General features: G+C 43.8%; 1 protein-coding gene across 1 annotated transcript in view; it reads right to left on the bottom strand.

Annotated features, from left to right (window-relative positions):
- ADAMTS12 (ADAM metallopeptidase with thrombospondin type 1 motif 12) overlaps positions 1 to 16,826 on the bottom strand; it is a 744,436-nt gene that overhangs the window by 329,899 nt on the left and 397,711 nt on the right. The window contains exons 11-12 of the mRNA XM_030193011.1: positions 10,371 to 10,516; positions 4,805 to 4,974 (exon numbers count right to left, since the gene is read on the bottom strand). Coding sequence (XP_030048871.1) covers positions 4,805 to 4,974; positions 10,371 to 10,516 — 316 coding nt within the window. The remainder of the gene's footprint in view (positions 1 to 4,804; positions 4,975 to 10,370; positions 10,517 to 16,826) is intronic.

A 16,826-nucleotide genomic window follows, 5' to 3' on the forward strand; every position in this document is an offset into this window, starting at 1 on the left:
TTCCAGTCAACTCGATCAAATGCCTTCTCGGCATCAAAACTGATCATCAAGGTTGGTTGTAACTCCCTCTTTACATGTTCCAGCGCTGTGATAATTCTCCTCAAATTTTTAGCAACTGATCTTCCTTTGACAAATCCCACTTGTCCCTCTTGCACTAAATTTGGTAATACGCGGCTCATGCGTCCTGCCAATATCTTGGCAAATATCTTCATTTCACAGTTCAATAGAGAAATAGGTCGATATGACTCCGGCAAGGTATGATCTCGTTTGGGTTTGGGTAGCAAAATAATTTGAGCCATGTTCAGTTGTCTAGGAAGAAATCCTCTCTCTACCCACCCATTGAAAGTCTCTACCAGTGCAGGCTGTATTTCTTCTCCTAATAGTTGGTAAAATTCTACTCTTAGCCCATCCGGTCCTGGCGCTTTCCCTGGAGAGCTATTAGTTATTGCCCAATGTACTTCATCAATATTTATTGGTTCATTTAATACTTTTTGTTCCCTTTCAGAGAGAACCGGATGGGCCACCCCCTCTAAATATAAATTGCTCGGAAGACCTGAGTTATGTTCTTCTGCATATAAGTTCTGGTAGAAAGTTTTAAAAATATTTTGGATTTCCACATCTTTAAAGCACATTTTTCCTTTCTCGTCCTTTAAAGTTGTAACTCTTCTCGATGTCTGTTTCTGGGCAATAAGTCTGGCCAACATCTTTCCCCCCTTACTGCCATACTTATATAATTGAAATTTATAATAAGCTTGTGACTTCATCTCTCTCTCATGTATAATAGTATTTAGAGCCACTTGAGCTGATACCAATTCTTTCTTCAGTTGAGCGCTGGAAGACCCATCATATCTTTTCCTCAATGTTACAATTTCTTTTTCTAGCCTCAGTATCTCTCTGTCTCTAGCTTTTTTAAATTGGCTTACATAACTAATGATCTCTCCTCTTAGGACCGCTTTCGCCGCCTCCCAGAATATTATTGGGTCGGAGGCTGTATTCTCATTAAAAAGTTTATATTCTTTCCAAGTTTTCATCAAATGTTCCCTAAATCCCACATTATGGGTCAAGTAACTTGGGAATGTCCACTGTCTAACTTTACCTCCCTCCTCCCCAGGTTTCCAATTCGCCCAAACTTCTGCATGATCCGATATTGCATAAGGTCCTATTTGAGTATCCTGTATCTCTCCCATTAATGTACGTGACACCAGCAAGTAATCTATCCTTGATTGTGTGTTGTGTGCTCTGGACATATGTGTGTAATCTCTATCTTGTGGGTGGAGCACTCTCCAGATATCCAATAGGCCCAAAAGTGAACACAAGTTCGGTAGACCCTTTGACATCCAGTGAGATGGTGTCTGTGTGGCACTAGATTTGTCCATCTGCGGGTCCCATACTGTATTAAAGTCTCCTCCCAAAATTAATCTGGAAGAGTCTTCTCCTATTAAATGCCCCAATAGTTGTTGATAAAATTTTTTATCCATTTGGTTTGGTGCATATATACTGCCCAGTATTATCTGCCTCTTTGCCAAAAGTACCTTACAAAAAATGTACCTTCCCTCTGGATCTTTAATTACATCGCAAATCTTGTCCACCACCCCTTTTCTTATGAGGACAACCACTCCGCCTTTTCTCCCCTTTGCAGGCGATCCAATGCATTCTCCCACCCACCATTTTTTAAGTTTATCCTGTTCTGTCTCCTTTAGGTGTGTCTCTTGTAACCTAAATGCTTTTAAAGCAGGTCTAATTGCAGACATTTTTTTCCTTCCAGTAGGAAATCATTTTGCTATCTGTTATGGGCTGGAGACATTCATTTCCTAAGACTGCCCATAACATGCCCACATCATGCCTCCAGAATGCCCCTTCTGGAGAAGTTTTGATGTAGACTTACTGGTCCTTTAGCCTGTTTTTTTTTTTCTTTTGTTTGATTACACACTTTGAAAGTTTGTTGGTTAGAAAAATGTTCATCAGCCTTTTAGGCCACTTTTGATAATGAGTCCCACTGCCTCCTGTCTGAAGAAAGCATAATCCTTACTGTATATACTTTTGGGGACATTTACTTGGCACTCCAGTTTAAGTCATCTGCAGCAATATCTGCAGGACTTTGCTTAGAACATATTCTTGGGACACTTTTCTGTAGACACTAATGTTGAGACCTGTGCAAGGTTTTGTGACTTTGGAACTCCACCACTCCCTGGGAGCTGGAAAGAATAAAGGAGCCCCCTTGCTAGTTTCCTGAGCTTGCAGCTGATCATTGTGATTATCTGCTTGCCGTGATTATCTTCCAATTGCTCTGATTGTCATCTGATGCATAACAGCTCCACCTGACTGTCTATGCTTCCATGAATAAAGAGTTAAGTGTTTATATGTATATATCTATTTTGGGGTGTCTGATGTGGGTTTATTTGCTTCTTGCAAAAAGTCATGCAAAGAACTGTGAGTGGGGCCCGTATCTAGACTGTACTGTATCATGTCAATAGCTTGCATTAGTGAGCATGCCTAAGTGTGCAATGCAATGCATGTAACTTATAATATTCTATAAGTTACATAGGTACCTGTGGTCTATTCATGCTTCTCCCATGTGTACACCCTCTTCTCAGTTGCACACTAACCCCTCCCCCCCCCCCTGTTTACTAAGCCACACTACCGGCTGTCGTGCACTAATGCCGACACAGCCCATTTGAATGGGCTGGGTCGGCATTGCCGTGCAGCAGCTGCTAGCATGACTTAGTAAACAGGAGGGGTAAGTGAATAGTGCATGAAGTTTAAAGAATAGCACCTAGCACTTACGCAGGTAATTTGCACTTTTTACATAGTAACATAGTAGATGACAGCAGATAAGTCCTGTAGAGTTCATCCAGTCTGCCCAACAAAATAAACTCATACCATATTGTTATGATTCAATATTACATATTTGTACTTGATCTTGATTTGGTCTTGACATTTAGCTAAAATTGGGCGCGCGCTAAAAATGTGAGTGCGCCTTGTAGTAAAAGGGGGTCTTAGTCCCTTAGGGACAGGAAAATATCTACTTTACCTGAATGTAATTTGCCCTGAGCTATTTATTATAGTAATTGGTTAACATCTGACATGAACCGAAGGAGCAATGTTTTGAGATGTAATCCCCCCCCCCCCCCCCCCTACACACACACTCAGAAAAGTGAGTTTTTAACACTTCATTTTTCATTTGGCACTCTTCTTCTGATGTGCTAAATGCAATCAGTTATATGTAAACTGTAAAAATATTTTGCTCAATAAATTGAGACAGTCATCACTATTTCTGCCTTCAAAACTTTGTAACCAGGTACCTCTAAGTGCAGCCAAGGATAGAACAATCTCCTCCAGCCACGGGCTCCCGGTACAGTAAAAAAAATAAATGTCCACCAGCAGCTTCAATCTTAAGGACTTTATTCCATGCAGGTTTCTAGTAGACCTGATACACAGTTCCAACAGCAGCATTCACCTTCAATCTTAAGCACATGTAAGCCACCTGAAAGTGTGTGGCAAATAGTCCCCTTTAAGCAGTAGGCTATCAGCACATATCAGGATTCAATACAGGCTCACAGTCAGCTCCAGTCTGGGCTCTTTATCCAGTGCACAATAAGCAGTAGTTCAATTCCAAATAGAAGCAATTCATTCAATTCATCATCACAGTTAAATCACAAAGAAGCAGTTTCTACCTTCTACTCTCTTTACCTTCAGGACAGTTCAATACTTTAGGGATTCCTCATACCCAAGGATTTTCAGCCTGCAAATACTTTTGGGACTTCCTCACACCCAAGGGATTTCAGCCTGCTTCAGTACTTTAGGGACCTCTCTTACCCAAGGATTTTCAGCCTGCAACTGCTTCTCTCTCTCTGCTTTTCTCTCTCCTCTGGGACTTCTTCTCACCTGCCTAATCAATCCCTGGCTTCTTCTCTCACAACCAATCATTCTCCTTCCATTAGCTTCCCCCACACCCATACCAGCTGAGTTGAGCATTAGACTAATGATGAGCTCCTGCATACAGGGTTTCCTAACTCTCTTTCCCCCTAGTGGCAGCCAATCTACACATCCTGCCAGCTTACACCCATATCTTCCCTTATTGCAGCTAGGAGTTCAGTCCGGGTTCTTCATCTCACCCCCTGGCTCCTGGCTTACAATGCCTTCTGGGACTTGTATTTCAGACTGAAACTGCCTTAACCCAACTATCCTGGATATGACTTTATCACAACTTTTAACAAAACAAGCCTCAACTGCCCAGGGAAAGTTGTAATTTTTTACTATAGATAACCCAAAAGGTCTCTCTCTCTCTCTCTCTCTCTCTCTCTCTCTCTCTCTCTCATCAGCTTGATAATAAATGGTAACCTGTAAAAACTGCAGCGGGAACAACTCTTATCTAGAGAAAAAAAAAACATTGCAGAAAGAAACAGTCACCATATCACAAAAAATAAATAATCCTTAACTTTGGTTCTACTCAATTTACTATAATTGATATCTTTATTCCAAGGAATAGGGCATAGCCTACCAAAAAATAGTTCCACTTATCTTATCAGTGAATATCTGTGTCCACTGTCCCATATAATGAAGGTCAGCCATCAGCTCTAATATTGCAGACCACTTCTCGCCCAACTTCCGAGCCTCTAGCTTTGGCTCTACTCAATTTACTGTAATTGATATCTTCGTTCCAAACATACCTAGTAACAAATCCACCTCTCATTTGTGTATTTATATGTTCAAATCCTTTAAAAATAATTTCCATCCAGTTATTATCAGTAGAGAAGATGAGGTCAATCATAACCCAAATATGTGTCCTGTGTTTGTTTCATACCTGTATTAAGAACTGGAATCCATTGGTGTAGCTCATTCTTATAGGGAACAGTGTCAAACTCACTGCACTGCATTTGTCGAAAGGATGGAGTCTCTTTGATACATGGAAGAATTTCACACATTCGATATCGTTTCCTTTCACCAGTGCAATACTTTCCACCAAACTGAGGTCTAGAAGGAAACAAAGAAATGTTTCTGAATTTGGAAATTTACAAATGTATTTTGCTTTCTTAACAGAGTTTCTTGTGACTAAAGGCATAAGAGGGCAGTTTTCAAATGAACTTAGGCCTTGCAGGCTGAGTATGAAAGGAAAACTCACCACAGAGTTTCTCTGTCAAATATTTGCCTGGCTGTGGGTACTGTGGGAATGCTACCCTGCCCTCGCACACTTCACTTCGAAGGAACAGTTTTATTGTTTCTTTTTTTTTTTGGGGGGGGGGGGGTTGAGGAGTCATAAATAGATGCAGATATTAATAATAACTCCCCACAGAGTTTCTCTGTCAAATTTTGCCTGGCTGAAGGTACTGTGGGAATGCTACCCTCATACACTTAGCACGAACAGTTTCATTGTTTCTTTTTTGTGTGTGTGTGGGGGGGGGGGGGGGGAGGAGTCAGAAATAGGTGCAGATATTAATAATAAAACCATGTACATGCTTCTGCTGGTGGCCCTCAGCCCCAGTCTTGCCCCAAAGCCATCCATTTTCGTCTGCGGAGGATAGAAAGTAATTTTCAAAGAGAGTTTCCATGGGCAACCCACACTTTTACCTATACAAATCTTGCTCAAAATATTCCTCAAAATTTATACTGCATCTACTACAGTAGTAAATTTCTTTGATGCATTTAGTAAAATTAAAATGGAAGGGAAGGACAAACCATTGCTATGCATATAGAACTATTTAAACCAAATAAACAGCAATAACAATTACAAAGCGTATAAAAATTCAATGTATTTCATTGTGAGAGGGTATGACAGCTTGAGAGTGGAGAAATAGCCCAAGCACAGCCAGAATTCAACTTAGTACCAGACAACATATAAAGACCAGCAAGGTCCATCTAGTTGGCCCAGTCAGAAAACTTGATATTGCCTCTGGAAGGTCTCTTAATTATTACGCAGGGTAGGGATCCAGATCTTAACAATTCTCAGATGCATACGGGCTAACTGTTCAAAAGTCTGCAAACTTAAAACCTGAGGCTCAATTCAGACAAACCATTGGACTGCTCACCATGAGCTTGACTATGTGAAGTTTAAAGTGAAGCTTTTAGTTACAGTTGGAATTCTTGGCAGACCTATGCTCATCAGACAGAAATTTTGGGAACTCATTAATTTGTGTGGAATTCTTTAGCATGCAGTAATGCTGTTAACATACATGCCCATGGACTTTATAAAGTTCACCCAAATTTGGGTGTGATCCCAAAATCCATGTACCAATCCATTAGCTAATCAGCCATTAACAATCAATAATTGGATGTTAAAAATTATTGATGTTAATTGGCACTAATTAGGATTTGCGTCCCCACTACCTGTGCTATTCTATAACACTGGGCACCCAACTCCCATAGCGCACATCCCAAAAGGGGGTGTGGCCATGGAAGGGGCATGGATGGGTCAAGGGCATTGTGAAATTTTGGGTGCAGTGTTACAGAATTCTGGGAATGTGTGCCCGACTTGCGTACCAGGATTTACACCATGTGTCAGTATATATATGTCCTAGCACCCAAAGTTGGGTGTGGGAATTGGTGCTATGAGCTATTTTATAAATGGAGCTCAGCCTGGAGCGTTGAATAGCGTTGAGAGTCGAGTTTTGAGCACCATTTTCTAAATCCAGCCCATGATGAGTGAATAGGTTCTACTGCATAAAATAGGGCCTGCAGTAAATAATGCATCTTCAAGTGTGCTAATGCAATAGTGACTTTTAGTAAATATAGGGGCCAGTGTTCAACACAATTTAACTAGGCAAGAGTGGTTCCTACCCAGTCAAACTGTGCTTGGTGGGCCATCTGCTGCTATTTAGGGACGGGCAATGGCCTCCATTGTCCTCAGCTGGAAGACTTCTCTCCTTGTTGTAGCTTATGGAGATAACTAGATTGCTAGTTTACTGAACCAGCACTTACTTTTTCCCAGTGGTGTAGCCACAGGTGGGCCAGGGTGGGCAAGGGCCCATCCACCTAGGGCTCAGGCCCACCCAACAGTAGAACACACTTAGCGGTAGCTGGTGGAGATCCCAAGCTCTACCAGCTGAAGACTTCCCCCTGATGGTAATGAAAACGCTACTCTCCACGATACTGGCACCTGCGCATGTTCAGTTTTCAGTGCATGCCTGCTGCAGACTGCCAAGGTGGAAGGAAGCATTTTCCTCTCAGCTGAGATGTCTTTTGGTGGTGGTGGAGGAGAACATTTGGTGCCCACCCACTTCTTCCCTAGGCCCACCCAAAATCTGTTGTCTAGCTACGCCCCTGCTTTTTCCCTTATATTATGCTTGCCTACTGTTTCTTACTGGTTACTATTCTTTTAGGGGTCCTTTTACTATGCCGTGGTAGGGCTACCTCTGCAATAGCGAGGATCAAATCATCCCTACAACCGGGCAACCTGGCAGTAATCAGGAAGCCCTGTGTGCTGCTGGTTACCACCGGATAATGGCCGAACCCAGGAAATGGCTGTACAGCAACTGTTTAACTTACCACATAGCCATTTACTTTCTTAAAAAAAAAAAAACTTTTACCGGAAAGCGATAAACGGAGTCCTTAATACATTTTAATTTCCTTTCACTCTCTGATTGTAATTTGCAAAGTTTGTGAATCATGTTTTTTCTTGTACAAGAATGTAAGGTAGTATAACCGGGAATATTAGCATATTCATTTGCATATATCATACATATTCATTATGGTTATTCCCCAAAAAGCCAGCTCTTTCTCCCTTGCTTCCTTCTTTCCTCCTTACCCAGCACTCCCTCTTCCTCTCCAGTAGTATTTCCCCACCCCCTTTCCCATACCATGCCAGTGTTGACCTTAGAAATGCATAGGCTCTATATGTAGGTCCTTCAAGAGGTAGTGTGTCATGATTTAGGCTCTAAACCCCTTTCTGATGTTTTGGTGCCACCTCAGTAAGGCCAACACACAATCTCTCCACTGTAAAACACTATACACAAACTTGTGCAAAACACACTCATAACCTTACCAAACCATAACAGCACTAATTCCAAGGTCAGGATGAGCTACAACCTTATGCGTGGAAAGGCAGCACTGTAATTACACCAGGCTCTAAAACACCAATACACTACCTGGGTGAAAAAAGCAAAACAAAAAGGGCTGCAAATACTACACGCTAGCAGAATACTGCACCTTGATCACACATGAAAACACATGAAACAACAGATATGACACAAGGAACTAGAAATCAAAAAATATGAAGGCAAAATACTGAACTGGAAAGTTACCTCAAGAAGTCAGACTCAGCATGCAGCAATACTAGAGAAATTGAAACTTACATGCAAAATATCACAGATGCACATTTCCAAAACTGCTGACATATTCCAATTAATAAATTCTGAATAAAATACTTTTTTCTACCTTTGTTTTCTGAACATTTAGTTTTTCTATTCACTTTGGTCCCAGTGTCTTCTATTTTATGCAGTGTCTTTTTTCCATTTGATATTTTTTCACTCACCATGTCCACCATCCTCCTGTGTCCTTATGCATCCTGTCTACCATCTGTAGCCCTGTCCCTATCCTTCCTCCAGTTTCAGCATCTGCCTTCAAAGTGTTCTGATCCAGCCCTTAAATTCAGCAGTTTTCCCTCCATCCATATCCAGTATTTCTCCTCTCTCCCTTCCCCTCCATCCGTGTGCATCTCCTTCCTTTGTCTTTCCTTCCCTCCATCCTTGTCCAACATTTCTCCTCTCTTCCCTGCCCTGCACTCCATCCATGTCCAGCATTTCTCCTCTCTTCCCACCCCTCCATCCATGTACATCTCCTGCCTGTCTTTCCTCCCCTCCATCCATCCATGTCCAGCAACTCTCCATTTTCCCCTGCCTCTTCTCCATCCATATCCAGCAAATTTCCTCTCTCCCCTGCCCCGTCCATACATCCACGTCCAGCAATTCCCTTGCCCTCCCCTCCATGTCCAGCAATTTCTCTTCTCTCCCCTGCCCTCCCCTCCCATCCATGTCCAGCGATTCTCCTCTGCCCCTCCCCTCCCATCCATGTCCAGCGATTTTTCCTCTCTCTCCTTCCCTTGCCTCCCATCCATGTGCAGTGATTCTCCTCTGCTCTCCCCTCTTATCCATATCCAACAATTCTCCATTGCTTCCTATCCTCCCCTCCCATCCATGTCCAGTAACTTGCCTCAGCCCCCTCTTTTCAGTCCCTGAGTTCAAGTTCCAATCCAGTCCCACCTGCCTGCCCTCAGCAAACTGACAGCCGTCCTCTCTGTTCCTGCCGCCCTGCATTTAAACCTTTTATTTTAAGTCACAGCGATGGCAGTGAAAAAAATCAGCATAGCAGGCTTGCCTTCAGCCCTTCCCTTCCCTCTCAGTGTTCCGCCTTCCTCTGATGATGTCTGATGGGTGGGACACCGAGAGGGAAGGGAAAGGAAAGGCTGGAGGTGAGACTGCTGTGCTGTTTTTTTTTCACTGCTGCCGCTGCGACTTAAAATAAAAAGTATAAATGCAGGGCGGCAGGAACGGAGAGGAGGGCTGTTGGGGAGCTGAGGGTGGGCAGGGGGAACCGAGAGCTGCCTGCAGCCGGGTTGCGCCAGCCCCTTGGCCCCCAAACTACGCCCATGGGGAATAGTCAGGGTGGAGCCAGGAAAAGTACAGGCTCTGGCTTTATTCAGTGCCAGTGCCTGCACACCTAACCATGCAAGTTGGACACACAAAAAGGTTGTCCTAACCTTGCCCAGTTAAGTTGGTCAGTATGGAACTGTATATCGGCCATACCCATGTACCATCTGGGTGACTGCACTGACCCAGATATTCAATGCCGGGGCCCAGAGATAACCCAGCATTGAATATCTGGGCTTAATTCAGTTTGTTGCTGTCAGTGGCTTAAAAACCACTGACCATTGCAGGCTGAATATCGGGTCCCTAATGCATACCCTAAATGTAATTTTTTTCATGGGCTAACACATTGACATAATTAATTAGTAATTTATTTAATCTGAAGACTTGATCATTCACAGATTCAGCAGTAATATTCTCTATTCCTACCAGAACAAATTCTCTAAATTCAGTGAGATGAGTGGGACATCTACTAAAAATCAAGTTCTTTCCAAGCTGTTGAGCATCCCAGAAAAAATAAACAGACCAAGAAAAAGACCAAAGAAGGGCATGATATTCCTGTTCTTGAACTGATCTAAGAAAGAAATTAAATTGGCTTATTTCTACCACTGAAATAACGGCAAGATTAGCAGCAGCATCCAAGTGGAACCCTCAAAATACCAATTGAAGTCCCCCAATTGAAATCAGTGAATAAAACTGTCAAACCGAATTGGTTTCTAGTACAGTATTACAGAAAAAAGTTGTAAAAACAGATTAAACTCATTTAGCATTTATGGTATCATCTGAACTTACTCTGGGTTATTACAGTGTCTTTCTGCGTTTTGCACTCCTGCTCCACAGGTTCGCGTGCAATGTGTCCATACACTCCATTCACCCCATCCCCCATTGATAGATTCTGGATGCTTCCCAACAATGATGCACTCACCAGAAACGCACCACTGCAGAACAAGGAGGCAAATGAATTGGTTTAAAAAGAAGTTCTGATTAATATCAGACAGAAGAATGAAGTATAATCTAATAGTTACAGCATTCTCCTATGACTGATTTCAAGAACTGCTTGTGCTACTAATGTTCTGCATAACTTCAAGTAAGTCATTTGAGACCAAGATAAAGACAACATATACAACTTAATCTGGATGTCATGGGCAGCACATTTTTGTCTGTTCAAAATAGATTTAGATTTATTATTTATAATCTACCCTTCTTATCCAGGGTGAGGTACAATATACACACATAAAAATACATTAAAAATGCAAAAACATCAACATTACAGAAAAAATACAAATGATAGTAGGCAACCAGAATGTCCAAAGCACAGCCTTATACTTCACTATCAATGGCATAGCTACTACTAATCATTTCTATAGTGCTACTAGGTGTATGCAACACTGTACACATTATATGCAGGTACTTTCTCTGTGCTATACAGGGCTCACAATCTAAACTTTAGTACCTGGGGCAATGGAGTGTTAAGTGACTTGCCTAAGGTCACAAGGAGCTGCAGTGGGAATTGAACCCAGGTTGCCATGATCAAAGCCTACTGCACTAACCATTAGGCTACTCCTTCACGCAGCATAAAAAGCCTGACACATCAAGTGCACCTTTAAACAACACTTAAAAGCGACAAATTTGTCTCACATTTCAATCCTACTGGCAACGGGTTCCTTCTAAAGGCCCAGCAACAGAGAAAGTCTATCTTCTAGTAATTTCTGTATGAAATTGATTCAGAGCAGGCAGAACCAAATTTCCACCATTCCCTTACCACAACTGTCTCCGTGGAACATAATGCTGAATAGCATTCTTGTGCAGATCACAGGTTGTGCCCCACTGGCAACGAGTCTCCCTGGTACTGAGATTAGCAGTAAGTCAGAGCTGGCTGAATGGTGTACAATGCCCTCTTTCAGTAACGTGGGTAACATATGAAAGGGATCTAAAACTGGCTTACAAAAATGGCCACTACCTCATGGACTATCGGAAACACAACAGGGCACACTCTGACCTAATAAGCAGGGGGAAAAGCACCATGGGAGTAGAGCCTACCAACTACCAACATCGTGAGCATTTACACAAGCTAGTGGAATCACGGAGCCCAATACCCTACACCCACCACAATGCATTGCTGATGTGACTCTGCAGTGCCCATAACAGAAAAGGTGTCACACACACCCGAGAGCCACATCAGAACCAGGGGAATGCTGTCAGAGGATAGAACACATTCTGCTGTCATGGAGGTGGGTACGGCATTTGAGGCTGGCATACAGGCTGGGGGAAAAAGTATTTAAAGTGGGGTTTTTTTGGTGGGAGGGGGTTAGTGACCACTGGGGGAGTCAGGGGAGGTGATCCCTGATTCCCTCCGGTGGTCATCAGGTCAGTTGGGCCACTTTTTTGGGACTTGTTCGTGGAAAAAAAGGGTCCAGAAAAAGTGACCTAAATTCACGCTAAATACGCCTTTCTTTTTTTGATTATCGGCCGAAGGCGCCCATCTCTCCTTGGCCGATAACCACGCCCCAGCCCCCCCTTCACCACGGCTCTGACACGCCCCCGTCAACTTTGGCTGTTTCTGCGATGGAGTGCAGTTGACATCGCCCAAAATCGGCTTTCGATTATACCAATTTAGGCGCCCACGGGAAACGGACGCCCATCTCCCGATTTGGGTCGAAATATGGGCGTCTTTCACTTTCGATTATGAGGCAGACAATATACTATATAAACTAAAAGACATTTTTATATTAGGCCAATATCCTTAATACTGTAGCAAGTTTTAAATTATTGAAAAACTCAAAAACACTAAGATGGAGTCAGCAGTCCAGCAGCATGAGGGGTGCTATCCAGTCTTTTGCATTGAGTGTCACATGTATGATTATCTCCCAGTTGGTGAGATGCCATATGTGTGTGCCTGATGCAAAGAGCTCCTAGTTCTCAGAGAACATATCTGTTCTCTTGAGGCTAGAGTAGCAGATTTGGTGGAGCTGAGGGAGACAGAAAGGTACATAGAGGAGACCTATAGGGATGTTGTAGAGAAGTCCCATCTCCAGTCTGGTAGCCCCTGTGCTACCTTGGAGGAGGGAGGCCTCATAGAAGGATAGCATCACCCTGGTGAAGTAGGAAGTATTCCTGTAGCCAGGACCTGCCCACCAGGGGATGTACTATCCTCTCGCACCGAGAATATGTCTCCAAGTGCTGCCGGGGAGGGAAGGGTTAGGATAGCTGTTGTAGTTGGTGATTCCATCATTAGGCATATATACTAGTATATACGCTTATGTTGGTTTCCAAACAGCACCAGCGTTTATGCCTTTCACTCCATGAGAATTCTGGAGGCACATCTGTATACGCCAATTTGAAGACCCCTGAAGAAGGCCGGTTGGCCGAAACACGGACCGTGTAGGGTCCTAATAAACTTCTTTGGTGCTCTTACCCTTTATGGTTTTCATCTGGTCTATTTTGGTTTTCCTTCCGCTCTCTTTGTTGTCTTTTGGATGTGAGTATCACCTGGTGACTTGCCTGCCTGGTGTGAAGGTGGCGGCTTCACGCGTCACCTAGATAGGATTTTAGATAGTGCTGGGGAGGAGTCGGCTGTCTTGGTACATGTGGGTACATATGGGTACCAGTGACATAGGAAAATGTGGGAGAGAGGTTCTGGAAGCCAAATTTAGACTCTTAGGTAGACAGCTCAAATCCAGAACCTCTAGGGTAGAATTTTCTGAAATGTTTCCCGTTCCACGCGCAAGGCCCAAGAGACAGGCAGAGCTCCGGAGTCTCAATGCGTGGATGAGACGATGGTGCAGGGAGGAGGGTTTTAGATTTGTTAGGAACTGGGCAACATTCTGGGGAAGGGGGAGCCTATTCCGAAAGGATGGGCTCCACCTTAACCAGGGTGGGATCAGGCTGCTGGCATCGGCATTTAAAAAGGAGATAGAGCAACTTTTAAACTAGAAACGGGGGTGGGGGGAAGGCTGACAGTCTCTCAAAAGCACATGGTTCGGGATAAGGTATCTTTCAAAGATATCACCAAAACAGGGAAGATAGGATATCCTGATACTGAGGTTGCAAAAGAGATCATAGTAGATCAGGTGTCCTTAAATAAAAATAAAAAACAGACAAAAGATTGCAAATTAATACTGTCAAGTACTGAGCATGATGTAAATAGGAACAACAAACATAGTTTGAAATGTCTGTATGCGAATGCCAGGAACCTAAGAAATAAGATGGGAGATTTAGAATATATTGCACTAAATGAAAAATTAGATATAATAGGCATCTCTGAGACCTGGTGGAAGGAGGATAACCAGTGGGACACTGTCATACCGGGGTACAAATTATATCGTAGTGATAGGATGGATTGAATTGGTGGAGCAGTAGCATTGTATATTAACGAGAACCTTGAATCAAATAGATTGAAAATTTTGCAGGAAACAAAACACTTCTTGGAATCACTATGGATTGAAATTTCATGTGTAAAGGCGAAAAGGAAAGTGATAGGAGTGTACTACCGTCTGCCTGGCCAGGATGAACAGACGGATGCAGAAATGTTAAAGGAAATTAGGGACGCAAACAAACTGGGCAACACAATAATAATGGGTGATTTCAATTACCCTGATATTGACTGGGTAAATGTAACATCGGGGCACGCTAGGGAGGTAAAATTCCTTGATGAAATCTAGGACTGCTTTATGGAGCAGCTGGTACAGGAGCCGACGAGAGAAGGAAAAATTCTAGACCTAGTCCTTAGAGGAGCACATGATCTGGTGTGGGAGGTAATGGTGTTGGGGCCGCTTGATAACAGTGATCATAATATGATCAGATTTGATATTAGCTTTAAAGTAAGTATACATAGGATATCAAATACGTTAGTGTTTAACTTTAAAAAAGGAGACTATGATAAAATGAGAAGAACGGTGAAAAGAAACTTAGAGGAGCGGCTGCGAGGGTCAAAAATTTACATCAGGCATGGATGCTGTTCAAAAACACCATCCTGGAAGCCAAGGTCAAATATATTCTGCGTATTAAAAAAGGAGGACGGAAGACCAAACAACAGCCGGCATGGTTAAAGAATGAGGTGAAGGAAGCTATTACAGCTAAAAGAAAATCCTTCAGAAAATGGAAGAAGGAACTGACTGAAATTAATAAGAAACAGCTTAAGGAATGTCAAGTCAAATGCAAAGCGCTGATAAGGAAGGCTAAGAGGGACTTCGAAAAAAAGATTGCGTTGGAGGCCAAAACACATAGTAAAATTTTTTTTTAGGTATATTAAAAGCAGAAAGCCGGCAAAAGAATCGGTTGGACCGCTAGATGACCGAGGAATAAAAGGGGCGATCATGGAAGACAAAGCCGTAGCAGAGAGATTAAATGAATTCTTTCCTTTGGTCTTCACCGAGGAAGATTTGGGTGGGATACCGGTGCCAGAAATGGTATTCAAAGCTGACACGTCGGAGAAACTTAATGAATTCTCTGTAAACCTGGATGATGTAATTGGGCAGTTCTACAAACTGGAGAGTAGCAAATCTCCTGAACCGGATGGTATTCATCCAGAGTACTGATATAACTGAAAAATGAACTTGCGGAGTTATTGTTAGTAATATTTAATTTATACTTAAAATCGAGCATGGTACCGGAAGATTGGAGGGTGGCCAATGTAACGCTGATTTTTCAAAAACGTTCCACAGGAGATCCGGGAAATTGTAGACTGATGAGTCTTTCATCGGTGCCGGGCAAAATGGTAGAGACTATTATAAAGAACAAAATCACAGAGCATATTCAAAAGCATGGATTAATGAGACAAAGAGGGGCATAATCAGGGCCGTGCCTAGGGTCTCTGGCGCCCCCCTGCAGACTATCAGTTGGTGCCCCCCCCGTGAAAATGATCATGCCCCCCCCCCCCCCGGTGAAAATGATCGCTCACCACTTGCCACACTGATAGGAATTGTCAGCAATATTCTTAGAAACAAATTGCTATACATTGCAAAATAAGATAGCAGATGTAAATTCTCAAAGTGGACATATTCCAAACGCTAAAATGAAAATAAAATGATTTTTTTCTACCTTTGTTGTCTGGTGACTTTCTTTTTCCGATCATGCTGGCCCAGTATCTGAGTCTGCTGCTATCTGTCCTCTTAACTCCATTTCCAGGGCTTCCTTTCCATTTATTTCTTTACTTTCCTCCTTTCTTCTTCATTTCTTGCTCTATATCCATTTCCAGCAATTTATTCTCTCTCCCTGGGTCCTGTCCTCCCATCCACGTCCATCCTTGTCCCTCTCTGCCCTTCCCTCCTCCATCCATAGCCAGCAATCCTCCTCTCTCCCTGCCCCTCCATTTCCAGCAATTTGTCCTCTCCCTGGGCCCCCATGTCCATCCTTGTCCCTCTCTGCCCTTCCCTCCTCCATCCATAGCCAGCAATCCTCCTCTCTCCCCTCCCCTCCATTTCCAGCAAATTGTCCTCTCCCTGGGCCCCCATGTCCATCCTTGTCCCTCTCTGCCCTTCCCTGCTGCATCCATAGCTAGCAATCCTCCTCTCTCCCCTCCCCTTCCAGCAATTTGTCCTCTCCCTGGGCCCTGCTGCTGCCCTCCCATCCATGCCTCTCTGGCCTCCCATCCATGTCCTCCCATCCATGCCCGTCTCTCTGCCCTCCCATCCATGCCTCTCTGCTCTTTCCTCCACGCCCTGGGGCCTTTAAATCTTTTACTTCCGGTCGCAGCAGCGTCAGTGAAAGCGGAGCGCTGCCGACGTCTCCCTTCCCTTCGCGCTCTTGGTTCCCTCAGTGTCCGCCTTCTTCTGACGTCAGAAGAAGGCGGGACACTGAGGGAACCAATGAGTGCAAAGGAAGGGAGACGTCGGCAGCGCTTTCACTGACGCTGCTGCAACCGAGGTAAAAGATTTAAAGTCCTCGGCGGCGCGGGGTGAGGGTAAGCACCGCGGCGGCGCCCTCCAGAGGTGGGCACCCCCCTGTGGCGCTTACCCCGCTTACCGCATCGGCACGGCCCTGGGCATAATCAAACGGCGCCAGCCATATATATGGCTGGCGCCGCAAAAGGCGGTCCCGAACCATATTATCGAAAAAGATGGCTGGCCATCTTTCATTTCGATAATATGGTTGGGGCCGGCCAAATGTCAGAGATGGCCGGGTTTGAGATGCCCGGCATCGGTTTTCGCCGATAATGGAAACCGAGGCTGGCCATCTCAAACCGGGTCAAATCCAAGGCACTTGGTTGTGGGAGGAGCCAGCATTTGTAGTGCACTGGTCCCCCTGACA

This window comes from Microcaecilia unicolor, chromosome 2 (genome assembly GCF_901765095.1).
Source record: "Microcaecilia unicolor chromosome 2, aMicUni1.1, whole genome shotgun sequence".
Lineage (NCBI taxonomy): Eukaryota > Metazoa > Chordata > Amphibia > Gymnophiona > Siphonopidae > Microcaecilia > Microcaecilia unicolor.